The sequence below is a fragment of the Periophthalmus magnuspinnatus genome, chromosome 6 (assembly GCF_009829125.3).
Source record: "Periophthalmus magnuspinnatus isolate fPerMag1 chromosome 6, fPerMag1.2.pri, whole genome shotgun sequence".
NCBI classification, from domain to species: Eukaryota; Metazoa; Chordata; class Actinopteri; order Gobiiformes; family Gobiidae; genus Periophthalmus; species Periophthalmus magnuspinnatus.
The window spans coordinates 5,639,992-5,666,548 of record NC_047131.1 but is presented as its reverse complement, the minus strand read 5'-3'; the positions used below and the strand labels follow the sequence as shown (position 1 = coordinate 5,666,548).

The 26,557-nt window shown below is 38.0% G+C and overlaps 2 protein-coding genes across 2 annotated transcripts; one reads left to right on the top strand and one right to left on the bottom strand.

The window, feature by feature from the left end:
• Nucleotides 1-5,336: 5,336 nt before the first annotated feature.
• On the bottom strand, nt 5,337-8,477 carry c6h15orf40 (chromosome 6 C15orf40 homolog). The gene is made up of 4 exons (XM_033968386.2): nt 8,221-8,477; nt 7,719-7,845; nt 7,161-7,288; nt 5,337-6,624 (listed from the first exon to the last, which is right to left on the bottom strand). The coding sequence occupies exons 1-4, from the start codon at nt 8,410-8,412 to the stop codon at nt 6,535-6,537; spliced, it is 537 nt and encodes a 178-aa protein (XP_033824277.2). The 5' UTR covers nt 8,413-8,477; the 3' UTR covers nt 5,337-6,534.
• A 954-nt stretch (nt 8,478-9,431) lies between these two features.
• Nucleotides 9,432-26,469, top strand: glsl (glutaminase like). Its single transcript, XM_055222744.1, has 21 exons — nt 9,432-9,525; nt 11,063-11,163; nt 15,120-15,169; nt 15,381-15,483; nt 17,575-17,701; nt 17,791-17,857; nt 17,995-18,107; nt 18,301-18,430; nt 18,831-18,898; nt 19,089-19,252; nt 19,761-19,819; nt 20,553-20,597; nt 20,682-20,740; nt 21,446-21,512; nt 21,586-21,636; nt 22,823-22,999; nt 23,684-23,815; nt 24,669-24,761; nt 25,030-25,091; nt 25,361-25,501; nt 26,292-26,469. Exons 1-21 carry the CDS (start codon nt 9,479-9,481, stop codon nt 26,395-26,397), a joined length of 1,962 nt encoding a protein of 653 aa, XP_055078719.1. The 5' UTR covers nt 9,432-9,478; the 3' UTR covers nt 26,398-26,469.
• Nucleotides 26,470-26,557: the final 88 nt, after the last annotated feature.

Here is a 26,557-nt window from a genome sequence, read left to right as displayed (position 1 = left end):
TATATAATGGGTGGTTGTCCAATGCTCCCTTGGCACAGATGGCACCCATGTCTGTTTCAGTCAGTCTGCCCCAGGGCAGCTCTGGCTCTAGTTTCTAGGCTCTGGCAGCTTTATGTAACAAATGTGTGTTCAACTGTCAGACTTTTGCCTGAGGCTCAGCTCTGTCTGAGAGAAAGATGTTTGGACGAGGAGCTAAGCCGGACACGTCACATCTGTGATCCATGACACAAATCCTGTGAGTTTAAAGCTTTGGGATTTACTAAGAAACATAAACTAAACTAAAGAGTCTGCTTCGATAGAAGTAACTCTTAAGGGAGCAAAAGTTATCTGTAGCAACACTCCCAGTTATGTAATGAAAAATCACACCACCAATATGCAAAACAGGCATATTTAATTTTAGAGTAAAACTTTATAATAAATGGAGTAAATATGTTTAACTGAGATTCAGGAGCAGGACCACACCTCAACCTCCTCCTGCTCCCCTCCAGTTCACCTCAACCACACCGATAATTACCCAGAAGCCCTATTTATCCAAGCCTATCCCAGCATCTCCGCCTGTCTCCACTCTCTCGACCCCTCCCTCTTGCCCTGTGTCTCTTGTTTTTTTCTTCTGCTCATTATGTTTCTGATCACTGGATATCAATGAGTCATGCACCAAGTATAAGTTCTGTTGCAAAGTTTGGGGAGTTTGCACCCTGCGTTTGACACATTACAGTAATTAAAGTGTTTTGCCAATTTAAACTCATTCTGCATCGTTTCCTAGTACTTCCTGGTTTCACATCAGCAGATTTAAGTTTGGAGTCATTAGAAAAGGGCCAATTAAAAGATGTCCAAAGATATCCACAATTCCAAGTAAGGCCTGATTAGAGAGTTCGATTGTGGAGGATTAGGTGAAGTTTATTGAGTGAGAAAGAAAATGACCTCTCACAGCTTCTCCACTCATAGATCAGGAGTCTAACCAACAACCAGCACACAGGATAACCACAGTCACACAGGGAGGACTTGTTCTTGTGCAGTTAGCAATGCATTTCTGAAGAAGACCAAAACGTTTACTGTTGCAGTGATGGTGCCTCGGGTCAAGGTGTAGATGGTCGCCATGGAAACGGAAGGTTGTCAGTTTGATCCCAGCCGGTCCATATTGTGGTTGTGTCATTGGGCAAGACATTTACCCCAAGGCAGCTGTCACTACAATAATAACTTAGGAAAAGTAACTGTCCAAATAGTGTCCAAATTCAGTGCATTTTTATTTTCATCTATTTTCCCTCCAAAATGTCACAAACGTCTTTCTAAGCAGACGCAGTGTACGATTATATAACCACAGTGACAAAAAACATGAACTATTTCGAGAAAAAAAAAAAAAAAAATCTCTTTTATATATTGTTTTTCTTTTCCAGCCTCCTTTTTGATTTTCATAACCCTATTGTGAATGCAGCGTGCAGCTTTGATACTGCTCACAATAAGGACAAAAGCACGCCAAACACATGATAATACTCTTAAGAATGTCTCTAAATCTGTTACGCAAGCACAGAGACAGCTGAGCCTCCATTGGACCAAACTATAAATAAAAGTAAAACAGTTTTTTGCTCACAGACGAGATGGGTAAGCAGAGACGAATCAACTTCTGCTTACTACTTATCTTGTTAGCATTTAAAGGGGACATTTTAGGTAAAAATCTACTTTTTAAAAAAACTGTCATAACAGTGTTCTGTCACATCTGACAAAACATCACAGACATTTGTTAAGATGTTAAATGCATATAGATTAGTCCATGTTATGAGTGGAGTGTGCATGTTCTCCCTGTGTTACTGTGGCAGAGTGGTTATTTTGTCTCCTCTCAGTGAGGAGATTGTGAGTGCGGAAGAAATTTTAGTATTGTGTGTTTGTCCACTGTCCAAGATACACTGTAAGAAGTGTTAAAAGACACACTAGTCTTTGTCCTTTAGTCTTACAGAACGCTGTAGGTAACTGTTTTGCATTTACATGTTTTATTTCACATGTTTATTGTTTGATCGTCCTTGCCTGTACTCAGATGCTAATGTAAAGGTGTAACCTCTCTGAGCTAAGACGGCTAAATGGACAGCCAGACTGAGCTAAATGCAAAATGTACTTGGGGAAGGGCTTGGACCTCAGACAGTATTTAAGTGTTGTTACCCCATTGCTCTGGGCCCACTGCAGCAGAAACTCTGTCTGTCAGTTGTGGGATGGTTTGTTTACCGGTCCCACAACTGACAGATAGAGTTTCTGCCTATGTTGGTAATAAACCAACATAGGCAGCCTTCTTGTTTGTTTTGGTATTATTTTACAGATAATTTTCATGACATGGTTTAAAGTCTTGATGTATCTGACTGGAGTGTGCATGTTCTCCCTGTGTTTCTGTGGCAGAGTGCTTATCCCGTCTCCTCTCAATGAGGAGGTTGTGGGTTAAACTCCTGATGTCTCTGACTGGAGTGTGCATGTTCTCCCTGTGTTACAGTGGCAGAGTGGTTATCCTGTTCTAATCTTTTATCATACCCCTTTCTAATAAAGTCTGAACATAGAGATATCCTAAACCTCAAATGACCAAATATGATTGGAGATAGAGAGCTTGGTGCAGCTGTACAACACAGGCGTTTATTGTCCCCCCAGAGTAAATCATGTAATCTGGCTCTACAGCATGATCTGAGTGCTGTGCCCATACAGATAAACATGAGCCTAACATATCACACACGCACTTCACGTGTAGACCAATACAAGCCAGATATGGTTTTATAGATCAGGCCTCAGGTGGGTCCATTAGTTTAAATCATGTTGAGGTTTGAATCATGCGATGTAGCCTTTTTTTCCCAAAGGATAATTGCAATTAGACATTGATTAGATTTTAAACATTACATTGCAAATTTTGAAGAGCCCATATTCTTCTAAACTGACTTTTTGCGCCTATGGCCATGTTAATATGTGGAGTTTGCATTAGGGCTGAACGATTGGAGAAAAATTATCTAATATGTCCAGAACACATAAACAAACACAAGAATCACATTTCAGAACATGTTTGTACAGATCTAAACAGATCTAACAGCTTTTATGCTGAAGAAAACAGGATATTTTGTACTTTTTGTTGTTGAAAAATGGCTGCATGAAATTTAGAATGAATTTGTTTGAATAATCATAAATAAGTAGTGAGTAGTGGGCAGAGATAGTACATACATTTTTGATAACTCAAACACGCATTAATCGAAGTACCACATTTTGACAGTTAAAACAGCCAAACTAGTATAATCCCATTTAGGAACATAGGCAAGGCAAGGCAAGTTTATTTGTATAGCACAATGTGTACACAAGGTAATTTAAAGTGCTTTACAGAATAAGAAAGACATTAAAATCACACAAATCAAAACATGAATAATCACAAATAATCATTATAAAATGAATATTAAAAGAGAAAAGTGCAGAATAAAACCCTTTCAGTCGTATGCACAGCTAAACAGAACTGCTTTGAGCCTGGATTTAAACATTGTCAAAGTAGAGGCCTGTCTCACATCTTCAGGAAGAATGTTCCAGGTTTTAGCTGCAGAAAACTGAAACGCTGATTCCCCATGTTTAGTCCTGACTCTGGGACCAGCAGGAGGCCAGTCCCTGAAGTCCTCAAATTGCAAGATGGTTCATATGGCACTAACATGTCGGAGATATACTTTGGACCTAGGCCATGGAGAGACTTATACACAAGCAGAGCTGTTTAAAGTCTATTGTTTGAGCTACAGGAAGCCAGTGCAGAGACCTAAGCACAGGATTTATGTGCATATGTGTGTAACATATTTGTCGAGGTCAAAACGTACTGGGTTTATATTTTTTAAACATAAACAAAGTGATTCATTTAGGACAAAATGTGCAGATTGTTCTCATTTCCTAATTGCAATCATTCAAATTACAATTTCAATCTGATTTCTCTTTTTCCACTCTAGTCTAATGGTTTAATCCACGTTAGAGGACTGGATGCTTACGGTCACAAAAACAAATACCACAACTGCAGGAAGTGGATATTTTTGTAAATGAAAAGATGCTGCTGTGGATTGGATTGGAGCATGTTTTTTGGAAGCAGGTGGACACTTATCGCCATGATTCAGTCCATTATCAAACCCTCTGTAAACAACAGCAACGTCACAGCTGCTCTGCTGCAGGCCGCTTCAGGTTAGCTTGGTAAAATGTCACTTTTTCTGTTGTTATTTATAAATAATTGCAGTACAGGATGTAAGAGCAAGACAAAAGCATTACATAAGCGTCCAGAGCCGTTTCAGTTTGCGCAGTATGCTTTTATCAAGGACTTTCAAATACAGCTGTTATGTACTGCTGTTACACATTAATAACTTACAATATAGAAAAGTCCACTTAAGGAGAGACACTGCAGCTGAACAGTAGGGCTGGATTTGACTAAGCAAATTCTTGGTCGACTAAAAACATGTCCTACAGATCGATTTAAAAAGAGTGCGTGGCAAAAGCTCTCAAAATGATTACATAATCTCTGTGTAACTGCACTCACACCAGTGCACCTGCATGGGGGTTCATGCAAAAAAAAAGTATTTATGCAGAAAAAAGTACTAAGAAGAAAGGTATTTATATTAATCTGTCTTTTTAAAGGTGCACGATGTAAGTTTATAGGTGGAGTGTCCAAAAGCTGCTTTTTTTTCTGGAATGTTCCACAAAATGGCAACAACTTTTCTTAAAATGTATTAAGTAGTATCTATTAGCATTTATTTGTGAAAACACTTGTAACTGAATAAATAACAAATAGAGAAGTTTATCAGTGGTATTCAAATTTTTTATATTAAGTACCACCAAAGAAAGAATTTGACTTTCCGAGTATCGCCAGGCCTAAACTACAGAAGTTCTAATGAATAAATTACCCAAAGGAGGTACAAAATCTGGATATTTGATTGACTGAATTAGGCAAACACAAAAACAGAAGAGCTATGTGAATCCCACGTAGAGGTGCTCGTTTACCACCAGTGTTAAACGTACCACCGCTTGAAAAACACTGATTTATACAATATAGTTCCATGCAGATGACTGACCCTCCAGTTACATGGTGCACCTTTAAATATAAATACAACCAATCAACTCACTCACTATCTTAAACTCTATTGAGTTTAATGATTAATAATATAATAATTAATCAAATAACAATTACCCACAGTGCCCCAGTAAACAAATAGGACACAATCTTACACTGAAAAATCTTCAAGATGTTTTCTGTCATTTGTAATAAATGTAAGAAACAAATGTATGTAAAGTTTTCTCATGTAACATTTTCATATAAAAATTATGAAATTCATATGTTAAAAATAGACAAAATTGAACACAGACAGAGGCAGGTGTCAATTTATTGCTTAATTTTGTTGACATATTAGATACAGAAAAATGACAGAGGGGACTGTTTTTAGTATTTAGTATTAAATTGGCCTAAACAAAATTCATTTTCATTTTGCCTGTTAAAACTTGCTGACGGGACAATTTTGTGGTTTGTATGTGACAATTTATATGTTAAGAGAGCAAACTGACCAAATTAAAAAGAAAAAAAAAGTTTGGCCTGTAGTGTGCCACATTTTTTGTATTTGTAGCTACTGGTCTGAGACACTGGGATTTAAACTTGATTTCAGACACAGTGTCCAGATGACTCCCTCTGAAACTTTTTTCTGCCTTGGACTGAATGAGAGATTACACCCACACAGACTCATCTAGAGCTGTAGATGGTGTTGATGTTCTCAGATGGGGCCAGGAGCCAGTATTCACTTTCAACTAGGGCTATGCAGTATTTTTAAAGATGAACTATGTAATTTTTTGCTGAGATGGTGAGTCTGTCACTTGCTTGTCTCCATGGAGATTATTGTTATTGCCTTGCTTGTGATATTCCACAGCATTAAACTTGTCTATATTGCATTTATTCAATAACTGGTTATTTTGTTTTTTGCAAAAAATACAAATTGAAGACATACATCCATGCTGTAAACATGCTTGCTTCTCCACAGGTCTGACCTGTAACTTGTCCTGGTGACATCATCTCCTTGTCTCCATGTAAATAGATGAGTTTTCTTTTTTCACATTTTTTTTCTGTTTGTTCAAAGTTCTCCATCAGTGTAACCAAACCTAGAAGAGACACAGTACCATCTACAGTCCAGCCTAAGAATTACAAAGTCTAGGTCCATTCAATACAAACAAACTACTAAACTGGGACTAAACACGGAGATCAACTAAGCCAGGACTAAAACAGAACCAAATCCATTCTGCAATAGGACTCAAACTGGGCTCAAACAAGGGCCAAACAAGGGCAAGTGTGAACACACCAAGTTTGTTCCCCAATAGCGACATTACATACTTGTGTCCTTCACTCCCTCATCGATGCCATATTTTAAATACTTTTGAGTGACAGTTATATTCTGTCATAGATTTTATTCAAGTACTCATCAGTTGTTCATTCTCATTCTCTTCTATTTGTTTGTCCTTCTCCTTTTTCCATTTGCCCATTAAAATTATAAGGGTTTATTTCAATTCATGTTTGAGTCTTCAGCTCACAGTCTGTTTAAGCCTCTGCAGCACCTCCTCTGGGCTGAGAGACGAGTCCAGTTTGATCAGTTTGTCTCTGGATCGGGAGCCCTATAACAAAATATACAAAAAATATAATAAAAACATAAATGTGCATATGGAGCAGAGCTGAACGAGATGGTAATTAAACTAATCACAAGTGTTTTCTTTGTATTTATACGTTTTTCTACAATGAATCAGAATAATCGTGAATATGACCTTTGTATGAACCTATTTTAATAGTTGTTATTGTTATTTGCACAATACAGACTCACATAGCAAAACAGAAATGCCCCAAAAAATAAAATATAAAATAGTGGCATTATTAAAGGGTATGTAACTTTGGGGCTGGCACCTCACCTGCATGATTCCACACTAATACAAAGTTAAAACGATACTTCAGAACATACTGTGCCATTCTCTGCAATATTATAGGAAACGAGCAACATTTCCATGGAGACAAGCAGGAGGAGGTTTTCAGTGCAATAAAAACAACCAAATAAAAAAAAAAAGTGATTTCAAGAGTTACATACTGTGGCTTTAAATCAAATTGTCAAATGTGTACAATAACACACTTTATAAATATTCTCTATGTATCCCTTTCATACCTTGTCCAGTGCAATCTGACTCTTTCTGAGGTCCAGGACATCAGACAGAAACCTGATGAGCTCCGCGTTGGCCTCTCCATCTGTAGGGGGCGCTGCAATAGCCACACCCACTGCTTCTGCAGATACTTCTACAGAAAAGGTAAAAGGTAAAGGTTTATTTGATGAAATGATTTTAATTTAAAATCTAAACTAAATAAAACTCCTTTTCTACAAAGCATGTCTTTGTAATAGCAGCTGTCGTTTTTAGCTTTATTTATTTTTAATAACACTTTATTAGCCATAGTAAAGCATGAACGAATAGTTTATTAAGAATGATTCAGGCCGAGTAACGACTTCATTAAGGGCTTCGTATTAATTAAGTAGTTACTAAGCCTAAATAATTCTTAATATGTAAATTGTGTGACCTTTATTAGTTTACTAGTTTGTTTGTTTTTTTGTTTTCCATACATATTCAGTAAATAGACTAAAATACAACCATTTATCTCTTAATAAGTGATTATAAATTATGAAACACCAAAAGTGTCCCAAAGTCCTACTAATAGTTGTATGATATCGTACCGGTGATGGCGCTGAGTTTGGACCCAGGTTTGGCGTGGACTGTTATGGTCACAGCTCCGCTCTTGTCCCGTGACACTGGTCCTGATGGTTCTGCTGCTTTGGCCCCTGCAGACACTGGCCCCTTCACCTGAAAATATACTGAGATTTAGAAACAGGACAGCAACAAATGATCAGCTACAGATCATGAAAATGTCCTCAATCAAGAGGACGGAAGTACATGGAAGTATAATAAGATCATATTATAGATATATAGGTATTTCTGTAGCAATAAAAACAACAATTAATGATTATAACTGAGTAAATGCAAGAAAGATAAGTTTAATGTCATACTACGGAACAATCCCTACAAAACAACATTCCCAGGTGAAATACATATTTATACAAAAATATTGATTAATATTCATATCGATTTTTTAACGTTTAAATTGACCAGTTTTACAGTGTGCCTGGTGTGTGGCATTTCACAGACAGGCCGGTGTAAAAACATAACAACAGTCTGCACCTTGTCTCTTTTAGGCATTGGACGGATTCTGGAGAAGTTTCGGTCACAGAAGAAAAGATGAGCTCGAGGTCTGATAAACGGACAAACCGAGGCCGAGACACCACCAAGAGTGAATGTTAAAACTGCACACTGTCCGAATATAAAATGTGTTTTTGATAATCCTTGTACACCTAGAGATATCCGGGAAAACATCTAAACTCCACCGGTGAGGAGCTGTTAGCCTGTTAGCTCTCACGTGCGGCTACATGCTAAAGTGTAAACACGGCCACGTCCGGTTTTCAAAATAAAGTAATGTTTTATTTACTTATTTATTTTTTCTGTTTGTTTGAGCCAGTGATTTATAATTTGAACAGTATAGTAAAATACTACTGCTGCTGCTGCTGCTACTACTACTACTACTACTACTACTACTACTACTACTACTACTGTTACTACATTAAACCTCTTTAGTTTCCTTTTTCATTGATTTAGTTATTGTTTAATGTATAATTAATTGCAATCTACATTATATTCAGTTTCCTAAAATATGATCTGTTCAGTATGTAGAACTTTATAATAAAATAAGTCTGTGACTAGATTGGCAGAAGTCAAAGCTTAATAATGAACACATTGCATTTTTCTAATGTTCATTCAGACCAAAATCTGTTTATTTATTTATTATGTTTAAAAAAAAAAGAAAGAAAAGAAAAGAAAGAAAAAGAAAAGGGGACTTTAACATTTGCCTTTTCTTTGAGTAAACCCTTAATTGCCTGTGTTTCATCCTATCAGCAGACTATAGGCCCTGAAGCAAGTCTCTCGCTTTCTCTCTCTCTCTCTCTCTCTCTCTCTCTCTGCGTCTCTCTCTCTCTATATATATATATATGTCTCATGTCTGTCTCTGTCTGTCTGTCTCTCTCTCTCTCTCTCTCAGCCTCTCTCTCTCTCTTTCTCACAGTCTTTCTCTCTCTCTCTGTCTCTCTGTCTGTCTCTCTCTCTCTCTCTCTCTCTCTCTCTCTCACAGTCTCTCTCTCTCTGTCTCTCTGTCTGTCTCTTGACTCGCTCTCTGTCTCTGTCTCTGTCTCACTCTTTCTATATATCTCTCTGTTTCTCTCCTCTCTTTAATTCTTGTAAAACAGATGTTGTACCACAGAGCTAGTGCTGGGAGTGTCTGCAGACTTCCTCCTCCTTTTACTCTCATTCATTAAAAACACAGTACAGCCTGAAGTCACAGCTCTAAAGACTGTCCTCTGCGCAATACTTTGAAACATTACTGTCTAAAATGGAGAACAACCAGGGTCAGGAGCCAGAGGACACTTCGTACGTCTGGTAAGTACACGATTTTACCTATGTCGATCTCTGCATTAATGCATTTATACAGTTGAGACAGTGCACATAAATTATAGTTGTAAATGTACAATATAATAACTATGTAGAAAGACAAAACAAATACATGCATTACCTATACAATACAATACAAATGTATCTTTCACATCTTTCACAAAGGTGAAAAGTAATACTCTGTAGATATTATTTTAGTAACCCATTCATCAGTTATATTTAGTGACGTAATATAAAAAGTATTCATGCAAGTTTTCTGTTTTTGCAATCAATCTTATACTATTACTTGTACTACTAGTACTTATAACAACAACAACTACTACTACCACTACTGCTACTACTACTATTGCTATGATTACCAACAATTACTACCACAATTTTATGAATTATCTTTGGACTATGGTGCTGTTGGCATCTTTACTTCTACATATTTAAAACTTGCTTTGCTTCCATGCTCAAAAATGTAAAAATGTTTTTATTTATTTGCAAAATTTTAACTGAGAATAGGTGTGAAATTAGGTGTAAATAGTATATTTCTAAAAACATAGTACTTAAGTCAGTTCCTAATGTACTCCAAGTATTTATTTGCCTCTTTATTGGGGGTTTGGGGCAAAGCTGTTGTTGGTTTTGGCAGCAGCCCAGGTTTGCATTCCTCCTCTTGTGTTTGAAGGACAGGCTAAGACGTGGCACCAAGAACAAAGAAAAGGGACACTCAGCAAAAAACTCTATTCAACCTGTTACAATAGGACTGGGCACTGAGGCAGTGGAAAAACAATACCCAGATACTGATCGATACTTGAACAAGTATTGGTACTGAAAAAAAATCTCTTGATGGTCAGAACTGGTAGACCTCTAAGATCATGACAAAAACATCGTGATCAAAATGACATTCTATTAAACTCATTTGTTTTTATTATCAGTGTGGTATTAATACATTGTTATGGAGTATTAATCCTTTTTCATGCCCGATGTCTGGGGTCTCTTTTGTCCTGTAGACTGCCAGTGCTAACCTGCTAACAGCACCAATACCTCAATAATTGAATTTTGCACTAAGAACTGTAAAAAGAATAAGGTTCATAAATATCTTTAATGGTCCATTGTGTAACTTTCAGGTAGAAGTCTGCCAACTGTCTCCATAATATCTCCATGGAGATGTTATTGCATTGCCTTGATGTTCAACAGTATGGCATTACCCTGCTCACAAAATACCCTGAAAAACATGCATGTGTGTGCATGTGCAAGTGTGAACTGCTTGTTTCCACGGAAAAATTGAATGCCATACTGTGGAAAATTCCTGGCAAAGCGAATTCCTGGCAAAGCAATACCATCTCTATGGAGACAAGCCAGTGGCATACCAGAAAAATTACATAGTGCTTTAAGCACAGCTAGCAGAAAGACTTGAACACTATGAAATCCATGAGGTTCATTTTTATAAGCCTGCAGCAGTACTTCTGAAGGGACAGTCCTTTAAGTGTCACCAGATTTCAAGCGTCATTAAAATTCACCTGTGTGTTTTCCTGTGCAGTTTCCAGAGGACTCCATCTCTAAGGCGAAAATGGAGGAAACGTTATGGAGGTTTGGATGGAAACAAACTTCTGGAGCCGAGTAAAGACCAGGACTCCACAGGTCTGGGCTTTAATATAATAGTTTATTTAGTTATATTCCATAATTAGATACTGTGAACTGAACTGAGTGAATAGTTTGTGCAAAGCACAGTCTGTATAAAGCCTCTATATAAAGTCTTCGCTTCTTTGTTTCATCTTGTTTCATCACAAATGATCCAAATATATTTTACACCACAAAACATATTAGTCACAGTTTCTAAGGAACCAAATCCAAAACCATTTTCATCTTGTGGCATTACTAAAATGAAAGTGTTCAACACAAGTGAAGCCACAGAAAGAACATTTTTAAGCTGAAAACAGACAAATAATAACATGTTTTTTTCATTTTGGTCATATTTATTGAACTGAAAAACTGAGAAGAACATTTCATTTTATTTATTTATTTATTTGAATTAGGACAGTCCATAATATTTATTTATTTATTTATTTATTTATTGGTTTATTTGACAGGGACAGTGTACATTAATAGCATTGCTGCAAATGCACCAGAATTAGCCAAAAGGCTATTAATTATTACTAATAATTAATGTTTGTCAACATAAAAATGTCCGTACTGTGAGTGGCCTTGGATTTCCATAAACTAGACTTGTACTTGGCCTGTAGGCCTGTTTGTTGGAAATGTTGTTTCTTTTAGTGATAACACTGTACAGTACAGCACAGTATGGATGAAGATAGAGAGAGATGGTTTTAACTTTCTATATTCCATGGAATCATGCAGGTGACATGCTCCCTGTGACTGCTGTGCGTCAGCTGCTTTTTAGTGGAAAGCATTATATAGATTTACCCACATAACCCACCCTCACAATTTGTAAATTTCACTCAAACTTTTGTTAACATTGATTTTTTTTAGGTAAAACTAATCAAGAGCATGTTTAAAGACCAATAACAATAATAATAAATAATAATAATAATAGTAAAAGAAAAACTATTCAATTTCTTTTACTATGGATCATGTTGGATGACTGAGAGAATACACAGACAGTACAAATAATTCATGATGTGTCTTTTAAAATCTCCAAAACGCTCAAACAACCATGTTCTAACAAGAACAGTAACACAGTCCAGTGCTGTTGTCTGAACCACCCATTCATTAGTGGTTACAGAAACATCCTGAAGAGGGCGGTATTTCTAAATTAAGGTTCTGTCCTGAATCCTGATTTGCTAAAGACCCATCTGACCCCTCCCACTAAATAACCTTCTAAATTTAAATGGAACAAAGAATTCCGATCAGGCCTTTCTCAACATGACTGAATGTAGTCTGTTTTATCGTTGCTTAGATTTGGTTTAGTCCTGGTTTGATCCCAGTTTGGTCCTAGTTTACTCCTGGTTTGGTCCTAGTTTAGTTTTGGTTTAGTCCTGGTTTAGTCCTGGTTTGGTCCTGGTTTAGTCCTGGTTTAGTCTTGGTTTAGTCTTTATGAACCCTTCCAGTCCGGCTTCCGTCCCAAACACAGCACCGAAACAGCTCTGCTCAAAGTTACAAATGATCTCCTCCTCTCCTTCGACTCTGGCCACCTCTCCATCCTCATCCTCTTGGACCTCACTGCAGCCTTCGACACAATCAGCCACTCCATCCTCCTGTCCCGCCTCAAAAACTCACTCAGCATCACCGGCTCTGCTCTCCTCTGGCTCCAGTCCTACCTCACAAACCGGCAACAGTTCATTCACTTCAACCATTGCTCCTCTTCCATAGCCCCCCTGCAGCAGGGAGGCCCCCAAGGTTCGGTGCTTGGTCCTCTCCTCTTCATTCTCTACATCCTCCCCCTCGGCAACATCATTCGTCGTCACGGTCTCTGTTTTCACTGCTACGCTGACGACATCCAACTTTACATCTCCACAACATCCATCAACCCCACAATCCACTCCACTCTCACCCACTGTCTAACAGACATCAAAAACTGGATGAATCACAACTTCCTCAAACTTAACAGCGACAAAACAGACTTCATCATCATCGGTCCACACAACATCGCCAAATCCTCAAAACACTTCACCCTCCACTTTGACAACACCACACTCTCTCCACCCTCACTCATCCGTAACCTCGGTGTGCTCCTCGACCCCACTCTTTCATTTGAACCCCACGTCAAGCACATAACCCGGACTGCATTCTTTCACCTCAAAAACATAGCCCGTCTCCGCCCATCACTCACCTTCTCTGCCGCTGAAACTCTCATCCATGCATTCATTACATCCAGAATCCACTACTGCAATAGCATCCTCTATGGTACACCATCCAAAACCCTCAACAGACTACAGTACATTCAGAACTCCGCTGCCCGCCTCCTCACCCACACCCGCTCACGTGAACACATCACTCCTGTCCTCCACAAGCTCCACTGGCTCCCCGTCCCTCAGCGCATCCACTTCAAAATCCTTCTTATCACATTCAAAGCGCTCCACAACCTGGCCCCTCCTTACCTCACAGACCTGCTCCATCACCACACTCCATCTCGCTCCCTCCGCTCCTCCAGCTCCAACCTCCTATCCCTGCCCTGTAGGACCAAGCTCCGAACCTGGGGGGACAGAGCCTTCTCCATCGCTGCCCCCACCCTCTGGAACTCACTACCTAAACCCCTCCGTGACTGCTCTGACCTCCCCACCTTTCCACCAGAAAGAACTCAAAACTCACCTGTTCAAAATCGCTTTTAATGCTTGATTTTATGTTGTAAATTTTTGTGATATTTTATTATTGTATCTACTGTGAAGAGACTTTGAGTGTCCTGAAAAGCACTATATAAATAAAATGTATTATTATTATTATATTAGTCTTGGTTTAGTCCTGGTTTAGTCCTGGTTTAGTCTTGGTTTAGTCCTGGTTCAGTCCTGGTTTAGTCTTGGTTTAGTCCTGGTTTAGTCCTGGTTTAGTCCTTGTTTAGTCCTGGTTTAGTCTTGGTTTAGTCCTGGTTTAGTCCTGGTTTAGTCCCGGTTTGGTCCTGGTTTTGTCTCAGTTTAGTCCTGGTTTAGTCCTGGTTTAGTCTTGGTTTAGACCTGGTTTAGTCCTGGTTTAGCCCCGGTTTTGTCTTGGCTTATTCCTGGTTTAGTCCTGGTTTCGTCCTGGTTTAGTCCTGGTTTAGTCTTGGTTTAGTCCTGGTTTAGTCCCGGTTTGGTCCTGGTTTTGTCTCAGTTTAGTCCTGGTTTAGTCCTGGTTTAGTCCTGGTTTAGTCCCGGTTTGGTCCTGGTTTTGTCTCAGTTTAGTCCTGGTTTAGTCCTGGTTTGGTCCTGGTTTTGTCTCAGTTTAGTCCTGGTTTAGTCCTGGTTTAGTCCTGGTTTAGTCCCAGTGTGGCCCTGGTTTTGTCTCAGTTTAGTCCTGGTTTAGTCCTGGTTTAGTCTTGGTTTAGTCCTTGTTTAGTCCTGGTTTAGTCCTTGTTTAGTCCTGGTTTGGTCCTGGTTTAGTCCTGGTTTTGTCTTGGCTTAGTCCTGGTTTCGTCCTGGTTTAGTCTTGGTTTAGTCCTGGTTTAGTCCTGGTTTAGTCCTGGTTTAGTCCTGGTTTAGTCCTGGTTTGGTCCAGGTTTTGTCTCAGTTTAGTCCTGGTTTAGTCCTGGTTTAGTCTTGGTTTAGTCCTGGTTTAGTCCCGGTGTGGTCCTGGTTTTGTCTCAGTTTAGTCCTGCTTTAGTTTAGTCCTGCTGTTTTGTTACATTTCTCCTCTTATAATGTGCTGCCAATTTCCCACAGAAGTGATTAACTTTTACTTGCTCTTAATAAGACCTTATGATTAAATGAGCATGTTTTTATGAGCCAATTACCAATTCATTGTTTGATTTTGTAACTTCCTGTTGGTTAACAAAGGAACATTTTTTTTAAACTCTGTGAGAAGACTACTGTGCTGATTCTGGACTATTAAAGAAATAATGGAACTGAAGTTTTCATTTCCAAAAAAACCCACTAGACTCACTGAACACACCTGGTTGTGTTTATGTTTATTGGCGTAACCATTATCCAACACTTTTTGTCTTTTAGAGGACGGAGCACTGACAGATGAGTGTCAGACGAGATCCTCCGTGACCCAGGTAAAACTTGTCCAAACTTGCTGAGGTGAGACTGAAATTATAGTTCAAAGCTCTGGGATGGAAACGACCTCATGAAAAAGTGCTTTAGTTCTCTCTAATTTTCCCAAAAGCGATAAAAAGCTGCGGACAGGTTTATAGCCTTGTTGTTAATGGACGTGTAGACATATTGCAGTTTCATGTCTAAACTTTGATCTTTGTTGATGTTTTGGAGGTTTCCCAAGATGCAACAGGAGCGCCTCGTCCTGCCCCCAGACTGATCCAGCCTCTGACCCCTTTACAAAGGCCTGTCAGTCTAGTCTTACCGGGGTCAGCAGGTAACTATGGGAACATTTAATAATAACTACACTATTAACACACAAGGAATAATGTCTTCTGCAGTTTAAACATTCAGTAAATAAAAGTGTCAGCCTTTGTTAACATTATTGTTGCTAGGGTTACAGAGCAGTTATGGAATCACCTGTACAACCAGGAAGTAAAATAATAAACATCACCAAAACTATAAAAATAGAATAAAGTAGGCAACATTTTTTGTCAAATCGTAATTATAATGACTATGTCTCAGTGAAATGATTAGTCTGAACCCTTATCTGCAATTTTATTCAAAATGAACAAATAGTTTATTAAGAATGATTCTGGCTTAAAAACTACTTAATTAAAGGGTTTGGTGCACTGAATAAGACAAAGTAAAAGTAGTAAAGTATTGTGCTTAAGTATAAATGTTAGATATCTGTACTTTACTAGAGTACATTTTTAAGTTTTACTTTTACTTCACTACATTTGAGAGCAGTATCTGTACTTTCTACTCCACTACATTTTTCAACTGAACTGAAAAGTAAAAGTATTTTTTTTTATTATTATTTGAGACCTGCTGAAAAGGCTGAGGGGTAAGGCTGCCAAAATACTTTTACTTTTTACTCTTTAAGTACATTTTAAAACTTGAATACTTTTACTCAAGTTGATTTTTTCATGTGATAATTTTACTTTTTTTTTTTTTTTGCTCTGGTAGCTGTACTTTTACTGAAGTAACAGAATTTAATACTACTTTCAACACTGGTTGATCGTTTGGTTCAGAGTTAGGATATTAATTAAGTAGTTTACTAAACCTGAATCATTCTTTAATAAAACAATTAGTTCATTGTGAATCATTCTTTATGCTTTATTATGGTTAATTAAGGTGTACCGGGTAGTTCTTTATACAGTCTATGGCCTGTGTACACTGGTGTGTGTGTGTGTGTGTGTATGTGTGTGTGCATGCGTGTGTGCATGCGTCTGTGTGTGTGCGTGTGTGTGCGTGCTTGTGTGTGTGTGTGTGTGTGTGCGTGTGTGTGCGTGTGTGTGTGTGGCTGAATGGTTGCTTGATGTAAAGAGCTTTGAGACTTGAAGGTGGAAAAGTGCTATATAAAAATGTAACAATTTCCCAACTTTAAAAAAAAAAATTAAATTAGTTTATTTGAATAGGGACAATGCACATTAATCAACATTTCTGTAAATGCGCCAGTATTAGCTATACAGCTAGTTTCCAACTGCAGTCCCTATGGCAAGATGTAAAATGCCACCACACATAAAATACAAAGTTTGTATTAAAAGTTAGTTTGGTTATTAGTAAAATGTTCTAAAAGTTAGTGCAGGTAAGTAGGCAATTAGTAAAACACTGTGACAAAGACAGACAAAATCTACAGGCATAACACAGAACAGATGAGGCTGGCAGGCAGCACATGGCAGCACAATTTTACATTTCGTGATCACAGGCTTGATTCAGAAATAACCTTTTTTTTTTACCATGATTTTAAAAGTCCACACTTCTGATGTGAGGCGGGACAGTGTTCCAAAACTGGACTGCTCGAACTGAGAAAGCAGATTGGCTAAATGAGCATTTTCTCAGAGACACAACTAGATTGTTTGAGGCAGCAGCTCTGGTGTTTGTACCACTCTGTGTAAAAAATGTAGAGAGTGGAGGAGGAGCAAGGCCATGAAGGATTTTGAAGACCAAGTTAGCATCCTGAAATTTTACTAGATTGTCCCAGTTTAAAAGTTTATGTTTGCTCAAGACTTTACAATGGTGATGGTGAAAAGGTTTCATATCCAGGACTTTGAGAGCCTGTTTATAGACCGACTGGATTGGTTTCATTGTTGTCTTGCAGCCCTGAGACCAGGAGGTGACACAGTAGGTCAGGTGTGGCATTATCATTGCATTAAAAAAATAAATTTTCAGCTTCTTGGTTTAAATTATGCCTGATATGTCTAAAATTTGGATATGGATAATCTGGATAAATATAGTACCTTTAAACATAAGATTATTGTAGTTGATTCATCTTGAATTGCCAAATACATTATCAAAAACATGCTGTTTAATTTGATCAGTATTGTAATCAAGGTGCATTGCGTCCCTCTTTCTCTCTCTTTAGCGCCCCCTGTGTGCAGCTCTAATGGATGTCTGAAGCCCCCTCTGCCCCAGGCTCTGGTCCCACCTGAAGACCGAGTCCAGGCTCACACCTGGTTCAGTCCGGTCCAGACTCCATCCAAGAGGAGAGCGTGAGCAAGACTCATGTTTGCATCTGTACCACTGAAAATAAACCCAGGCAAAGTGTTTTAAGTTATACTTTACTGTTTATGTCTTTCAGAGCGGCAGATGTGTTATTTGACAGTTTCTCCACAAATGGACGCATCAATGTCAGCCATTTCTTTGAGGTATTTACATGTAAGATTTGAAATAAATAAATGTGAATTGTTTTCTGATTTGATGGATATATGAGCAGAAAAGATTTGACTTGCTGAGAAATCCTGATTCATGATCGTTAAGTCTTTTACTTAATGTTTTGTCCCAGTCAATCTGGAGCTCTGGGCTGCACCGCTCGGACCCTCGGCTCAGGGAGAGTTTCTTTCACATGAGGAAACTGCAGGACTCAGACGGGACCATAGACAAAAACTCCTTCCACAGGTCTGTACTTGTAGTTAAGAAAGGGCTGATGAAGGGATGACAGCCAAAATGTCACTGTATGCAATACCAAAACAACAGTGGGTATTCCAGCTGTACTGTTCTTCTTGCTCCTGTGTTTGTTGTTACTCAAACGTGATCAAATTAAAAAACCCTGAGACAGTCTTTCTCTCATTGTACATGTGTTGTATTCCAGGTGTGTGACCGGCTCAGTCTCCTTGATCCTCAGAGCTCTGCAGGGACGCTTTGTGATCCCGGATTTTTCCACTTTCACCGATGAGACTCAGAAACTGTTCTCCAGCTGCAGACACCTGTCCCCTGCTCACGTCAGTACTACTACTGTAAATATAAACTACACATCTTCACGTTTCTATTTCATTTATTTAGAATGATTAAAAACTGAATGATAGACAAGTACATGAGGTCCTTACAAGAAGACAAGAGTGAAACAAGCAAATCTCAGGCCTCAAAGCTAAACTGCCTACATCCTTTTTAGCCAAACTGAATTTTCTACTTTTTTCTACATTTTTCTACATTTTTTACTCTTCAGTTCATAGAAAAGCACAGACATCTTTCCCTTCCTCAAATGGACATTGCGAGAATCCATGTTGCTACTGCACTAGGTTAACATTTGACCCCTGGGCCATAGTTTGGACACCCCTCCTTTAGCAAAAAACACTTAAAACTGTCAACATAAAAGCATTCAAATTGAATGCTTTCTTCCAGGAAAAGGAGAAAGATGGACTAGACAGTATTAAATGGGGAGTATCTATCTGCACTGTGGACGGACAGAGGTAAGTCTACTTTTAATATCAACCCTATAGTTATATAATACTATGTTAAGAGCTTTTTCTCCCTCTTTCTCTCTCTTCTCCTCTCTCTCTGTCTGGCTCTCTCCCTCAACTTACATCCCTTTCTCTCTCTCTCTCCCTCATTCCCCTACTTCTCTCTCCCTCTCCTTGTCTCCCCCCTCCCTCTCTCTAGGTTGTCCCTTGGAGACTGGTCCAGCCCGGTCTTACTGGGGGAGGTGTCATGGCCGCTGGTTTATGGGGTCGTGGTGGATTTACTTGGAGCAGACCTGGTTCACAGATATGTCGGATTTGAAGAGTTTTCACGATACGATTCTCCCTTCTCCCTCAACAAATCAGGTCTCAAAAGCACAAGTACATGTAGTATATGTGGTACAGAGGAGGGAGAGTGAATATATGGTAGGGAGGAGGGACAGATTTGCGTAACCATGGTAACTGTCAACAAAGATCATCTGCATTGTTCCACCAGACTGTGCAGTCTGGGTCTATGCTTTATGTTTTTTTTCTACATCTTTGTGTTTTTTACTTATAACAAAGTATCATTCTTTAATAAGTAAAGTTTAAATACAGAATATATTCATTTTAAGAGATATCTTCATAACACTTTCTAAGTATTTTAACAATGATAACATACTGTAATGTTAATGATAATTGTGACACAAAATGTTGTACCAGCCCAGTGAATATATTGGTTTACAGATGCTAAGATTTGAGCTGTGAGGAAAGAGTGGTTTTGAGGAAAACCAAAGAGGATATAGTAAAAGATAATTCTTCCATCAAAATGAAAAGTTTACAGCACGCACACACATGTTTGTCTAAATCTGAATTTCTGCTTTACTTTGTGCAGGACTTCCTCATACGCCCCTGACTGAGACAGGAGCCATTGTCACAACTTCACTTTTACAAGTAACTCACTCTCTAACTCTAGAACAAGTAAAGCCCTCAGTTGTGTGATGCAAACCTGATTCATTCATTTAAGTTGATCATTGTCATATGGTTCAGTGCCATCTTTTTAGAACAGTTGTTGGCGTTTAGTTATATTCACATTTCATGGCAACCAGCCTGGATGTATTTCCAACACAGATACAGTTTCAGTTAAACTACAGAAAATATCAAAGGTGGTGTCTTTAAATAAAGCCATTCATTATACTATATTATACTACATTATTCTCCAGTATACTCCACTATACTCCATTATACTCTATTATGCCCTGTTATACTCCATGATACTACATTATACTCATTATACTTCATTATACTTTATTATACTCCATTATAATCCATTATACTCCATTATACTACTTTATGTTACATTACTCCCCAGTATACTCCATTATACTCTATTATACTCCATTATACTAAATTATATTCCATTATACTACATTATTCTCCAGTATACTCCATTATACTCCATTATACTCTATTATACTCCATTATACTCTATTATACTCCATTATACTAAATTATATTCTATTATACTACATTATACTACATTATTCTCCAGTATACTCCATTATACTCCATTATACTCTATTATTCTCCATTATACTAAATTATATTCCATTATACTCCATTATACTACATTATAACTCACTAATGGAGTAACTTCTGTTGACGTCTTGTCTTTTTGTATCCAAAGTTGGCTGGACGGTTGTGTGCAGAGGAAGAGGAGAAGTACGATTCAGTGAGGGACCAGGGATCAAATATTCTTAAATATTGTTGATACAAATCCCTCTTCTTCATGTGTGTGTTCTGTTCTTTGTTTTAGGTGCTAAACGTGATCAGAAGACTCTGCAACAAAGAACATGCCAATCTGAACTGCACCAGGTAGGCTGAATATGTGAACATGTATAATATTTACTTTTAGTGCTCTGTCTAGACTGGTTATATATTGAAAGCAGGGGTGTGTAAAGTAGCCATCATTTGAGGTCACGTAACAGAGAAAGTTACTTTAAAATTATATTACATAAGTAGAAGTAAAAAGCAAAATCAATAGTTAATGTATTTGCACAAAAGTATAAAAAATTCAGATTTTCATATTCCCAAAGACCCAAAGATTTGACACAAAAATTACAAATAACAATCACATCTAATGATAAATAAGAAACACACACATTAAAAAAATCATCATCTACATAAAGCTTTACTCACAGAGGGAAGAATAACCTAAACGTTAATGTAGCTGATGGAGAAGTTTAATGCCATACTGTGGAACATCTTAAGCAAAGCAATAACATTTCAAGACAAGCTGGTGGCAGACCCTCGAGTTTCCCTAGAATTGCCAATTATTACTGAGCAAAAGGTAAAAAGGGCAGCTGTTAACTTGAAAACTACCACATGACATCATAAAGTGGAACAGAGCATTTAGAGCCTCAGACCATAGACAGATTAATAAAGCAGCATTACTCAAACATGTGTGAATGAAACAAAACACAACTCCAGGCCTGTTTTTCACGAGGAAACATTTTAACATGACTAAAAGCTCCACAAGAGTCAGTTTTGTGTAATATAGGACCTTTGATTGTGCTTCAGTTACACCAGCAGCAGAGACTCCAGTGTCCAGCTCTCTGCACTGTCCTTCTATCTACAAGAGAAAAAGGTACAGATTGTTTATGGTTGCATTATGTATATTTTTATTTTGTTTATTTTTGTCTGAATAGTTTCTTGTTTAGTGTTTTCCAGAAAAAGTGGACATTAACGCTGCACTGGACCTGATGCTGCAGGTAAAATTGCCTTTCATACCCTTAAGTAACAGCAGGGGGAGTAGTGTGCAAAAATGAGAATGAACCACTAAATAAACAGCACTGTATCGCGTGCTCTGATTTACGACGGAGTATAAGGGTCACTTAAATAAAGAAAAAAAAAGAAAAAAAGTCGTATTTTTATGAGAGTATAGGCTGCTGTGCGTGAATGAATGACCAGTGCGTTATGGAGAATTTGGAGCATTTTGTTCAGATAAACTTTCAACTGGGGTTTGTGCACGGTGAAATACTGTGTCTTTTAGCCCACCATCACCACACTATCATTAGTATAAGTACTTTGAAGTACTTTGAAGGGACACTGCAAGTGTTTGAGTTTGTTTAGTTGGAGGAACCAGACAGATTTAGAATAAAATTGCTATATCTGAACAAAATACTCCAAATTCTTCATAACACACTGGTCACTCATTCACGCACAGCAGCCTATATTCTCATAAAAATACGACTGTATTCTCGTAATATTACGACTTTATTCTCGTAATATTACAACTTTTTTTCTCGTAATATTACGACTTTTTTTCTCGTAATATTACAACTTTTTTTTTCTCGTAGCGCCCACATAATTTTTTTTATTTAAGTGACCCTTATACTCCATCGTACTGATTGGCTAGAGCGCTACGAATATGTGTATTGTGGTTTAAAACAACTTAATTTTAAAGTCTGAATTAATCAAGCTAAAATTGAGGGAAAAAAATGTACTTGTAACTTCTGGTATTTTTCATGCATTTACTTAAAGGTGAAAAAATAGTTTACAGTTGTCCAAAGTTATTGCACTTAGCATCCTAATTATTCACCATGATGAGTTTATAAGCGCTTTTCACAACTTTCAAAAGCCAGTGTGGAGTTTTGCCATGGCTGTAAAGTTAACAGCAACAACTAGCATGCTAATGAGTACATCCTGATTACAATAAAATGCTTTTTAATTACATGCACACAGCACACAGTAGACTTATTTTGACCTCAAGAGCTGCTTATACACTATATCTGTACTTGGGCAAGACACAATTCGCTCAAATACAAACTAAGTCAAAATTTGGCAGCACTACTTTTTTTTTCTATATAACTGTACTATTACTTGAGTACACGTTTTCACTACTTTTTCCACCCCTCCTTTAGTTTAGATACTTTTTCTTTTTATGTCTTTGCCCAGTGTTCATCCACAGAAGTCACATGTGAGTCTGGGGCAGCTATGGCCGCCTCGTTAGCCAATGGGGGCCTCTGTCCGTTGTCATGTGACCAGGTCCTGTCGCCCGCGGCAACCAGGTCCCTCCTCTCAGTGATGCAGACAGCAGGACTCAAGCACCACTCCACTGCCTTTCACTTTAAGGTACATATGGGCTTTGTAGAGCTCATTTAGCACAAGAAGAATACAAACGTGAATAGGCTGCGTTGACTTGAATTTGATGATGTCATAGTTTCAGATGGGGCAGGGGCTTATGTGGGAGTCACTGTTTTTGATCCAAACTTATGATCCACAAATGATAAGCTGATAACAGTCAGTTTTTTAGGGTTAAATAAAGGCCCATTTTTTTCCTTATTTTGTTTCATGTGGAAAGGCCCAGTAATGACAGATATTAACAACAATCCAGGTCAAACCATCTGCAAATTGCAACTTTCTGGAATGTTATGATGTCAATTCAACGCTTTAACGCTTGGGTGTCTTTAAATAAAACCAATATTCAACAGCAGAGGGCAGCATGTACCACCGGAGGCAGCCTGAGTATCACCATGTCCTGAAGAATGAAGGGATGACTCTGTAAATGTCTGTGTTTTTCAAAGAATTAAGTTGATGTCACTAGGACTGTAGGCCTTTAGTTGTTTAGTTGATTAAGTGGTCTATGATGTTTGATGATGATGATTTCTATTGGACAATAAAGAAAGGGGAAGTTAATGAGTGAGTGAGTAAGATATGATATTTTTTAGTATTCATATGTAAAAAGTAGATTAAACTCATAACTCCTGTGCAGGTGTATCTTGTGATATAATCTTCTCACTATATTGCTGTTTACAGACCTCAGTCCCTGCGGCCTCCAGTTCCCATGGTGCTTTGCTGGCTGTAGTTCCTGGAGTCTTGGGTCTAATGGCCTTTTCCCCAGAAACAGACTTGTGTGGGAACCCCTGGAGAGCTCTGCACTTCTGCCAGGTACACATTTAATCACTAATCCCTATGTTTTTGGGACTGTATTAAAAGTGCAATATGTAACTTTTCTGGTGTAGTGTATGTAATCTGCTTGTCTCCATGGAAATGTCATTGCTTTGCCTGGAATTTTTATTTCTCGCATCTTGCATTTATTGATATTTCGCAGTGACATCATGCTGGGGGTGTTCTACATGTATCTTTATGGTGGAATGTTCATCTGTTACCATGGTGACACAATGCACACATTAGCATACACTGCCAAAAAGGTTTTAAGATACTCTGATATGCAAGAAAAAATACAAAATGGATTTGAACAACACTTTTTCAGGAGCCTGTGATCAATCCGAGCGTTCAAGGTCCTGTTTAGGAGTTTGATTTTCAACAAAAAAGTGAGAGTGACTTAAATAAAAGCTGTTGGCTAATGCTAGCTAGCTTGTGACTGTAATGCTATTTGAGAGGGACTTGTTTAACAACACAAATCAGCTCAGCTGTTGTAGTTACAGCTAAGATTGTGTTAAAACAAAATGCAGATTAAAGTCTAAATTGAGTAACATCACTTCAGACAGGTGAGAGCCTCCAGTTAGAATCACACTCCCAGAAAATGTTAATGACATCAGCTGCAAAGTATCAAGTCAATTACAGGTATTTGTATTACTCAAAAATACCTTAAAAAGTTGCTTAGAGACGTGACTTGTAACTTAGCCTAGTGGGGCCATCTGCTTGCTTCCATGGACACATTTAATGCTGTACTGTGAAACATTTCAGGCAAAGCAATAACATCTCGATGGAGTTAACAGAAAAGTTACACAGTGACCCTTTAATATGAACATTATGTTTTATACTATTCTGTTTGCAGGAGCTGGTGTCTCGGTTTCAGCTGCACAGTTTTGACATCAGGACCCCGTTCAGACAGGTCCTGGCCTACAGACAGTGGAAGTCTGAGTCTGAGGTGAGGCCAAGGCTGATCCTAGACCACTACTCCTCTGTATGTGTACATGAAAAACATAGTACTACATTTAATAAAAAGAATAACAGAAATACTTATACATGAAGTGAAAGAATGGAGAAACTGGGATTAACCCGATACTTAAACACAATAGTTTTCTGATTTATTACCAGCTTTAACTTTGTCATTAAACTTTATCTTGAACATTTTGATGGCGTAGCATATCAAAGTCTCTATATTTACTGTGAATCTGCGGGTCCTTGTGCTTTAGGGATACCAGATCATGAACCTGCTGCTGGCCGCTTTTAAAGGAGACGTCCAGTCACTCAGAAGGTAAAGAAACTATCATGACAGGCTTGGTTCTATAAGGCTGCAACATGTATGAATTTCAACATAAACAAAACTATATACTAGGATGCGGGTGGAGATAGGGGTTAGGTGAGCACTTAACCCTCAAATGTAGGATTAGAATGAGTCAAACAGCATTAATCAACCAAAATAAAGACTATTCACCGCTCATTAGATTGTTTTGCATAATATGTCTCGTCTAAATATAATTATGTCGCTTTCCATATTTTCTCTCACTTCCTGTCTCTCCGCAGGTACTTCCTGTCTGGCGTCGATGTAAACTCTGTAGATTACGACGGGCGCTCAGCTCTTCACGTCGCCGCAGCTGAAGGTCACGTAGAGGTCATCCGCTTTCTGCTGGAGAACACCGGAGCAAACCCTCATCTGAGAGACAGGTAGCAGCTTTGAACAGCCTGTACTACAACATAAGTAAATCATGAAAGACATATATATATATAGCAACCATGTGTTACATACAAAAGCAGTTACCGGTACATAACAACAAGAACAACACATCAGTTCATTACAATATGTTATGTTTTAGCAGTTAATTAATACCCATAGAAGTCTAATACTCCATTCTTTAACTTCAAAGTAAGTGATTTCACCTAAAACTGCTGAAAAAAGTAACTCCCCAAATGAAACGTAGCTGTTTGTGAAGATGAGCTACAGGTTTTCTTTCATTTTTAAATAAATATAACAGAAACAAAGCTGTAGTTGATAATAATAATCACAACAATCATTTTATAATTCGATAAAGGGCTAAATGTGAAAAAAGTGTCAAATTACCAATACCAGTGCATTTCGCTCTTGTGTCCATCGGCAAAATACTGTGTTTGAATGTGTACTGTACTGTAAAGCGACTCTATATGAGACTAATGCCTTATTCTTGGTACAAAAGTATTGAAATGCCATTTACAGATATATTTATTTGAACTCTTTTTGCTAGTTTTCTTATTATAACCTAAACAAAATACTTGACTTTCTATATTTGAGCATTACCTTCAAAACATCAACAATTTGTGATTAAAGTAAGGGTCTAAACCACACAACAGAAACTACTTTTGATTATAATGGTTTGCAAATTAACAATACATTCATTTGATGGCATAATAAAGGACTGTGTGATCACAATCCTTCTGTCAGTAATGTCTGCATGTTGATTCAGTTGTGTGTTGTGTCCAGATGGGGGAGCTCTCCGCTGAATGAGGCTCGCAGACAAAACAGAGATGCTGCAGTCCTGATGCTACAGACGATGTCACCTGCAGACTCCTCTGTCCTCTCCCCCTGAACAGAGGGGAAAACACACCGGAATGTGATGTGTGTTTAAGTGTAACTACCATACCACAAAACCAATGTTATTATCAGCCACAATATTTATTTCAGTTTGCAGTTCGCTTAATTCAAAACTTCAAAAAAAAAATTCAGCTCTGTCACGACTTAATACAGTG

Coding starts and splice junctions, on each gene's coding strand:
- c6h15orf40 (XM_033968386.2), bottom strand. CDS start 8,412: ATGTTTTCCCGGATATCTCTAGGTGTACAAGGATTATCAAAAACACAT. Junction 7,846..8,220: donor CAATGCCTAAAAGAGACAAG/GTGCAGACTGTT, acceptor GTATATTTTCAG/GTGAAGGGGCCAGTGTCTGC. Junction 6,625..7,160: donor GTCAGATTGCACTGGACAAG/GTATGAAAGGGA, acceptor ATTTTGTTATAG/GGCTCCCGATCCAGAGACAA.
- glsl (XM_055222744.1), top strand. CDS start 9,479: ATGGAGAACAACCAGGGTCAGGAGCCAGAGGACACTTCGTACGTCTG. Junction 19,820..20,552: donor TCACAACTTCACTTTTACAA/GTAACTCACTCT, acceptor TTGTATCCAAAG/TTGGCTGGACGGTTGTGTGC. Junction 24,762..25,029: donor AGTGGAAGTCTGAGTCTGAG/GTGAGGCCAAGG, acceptor CTTGTGCTTTAG/GGATACCAGATCATGAACCT.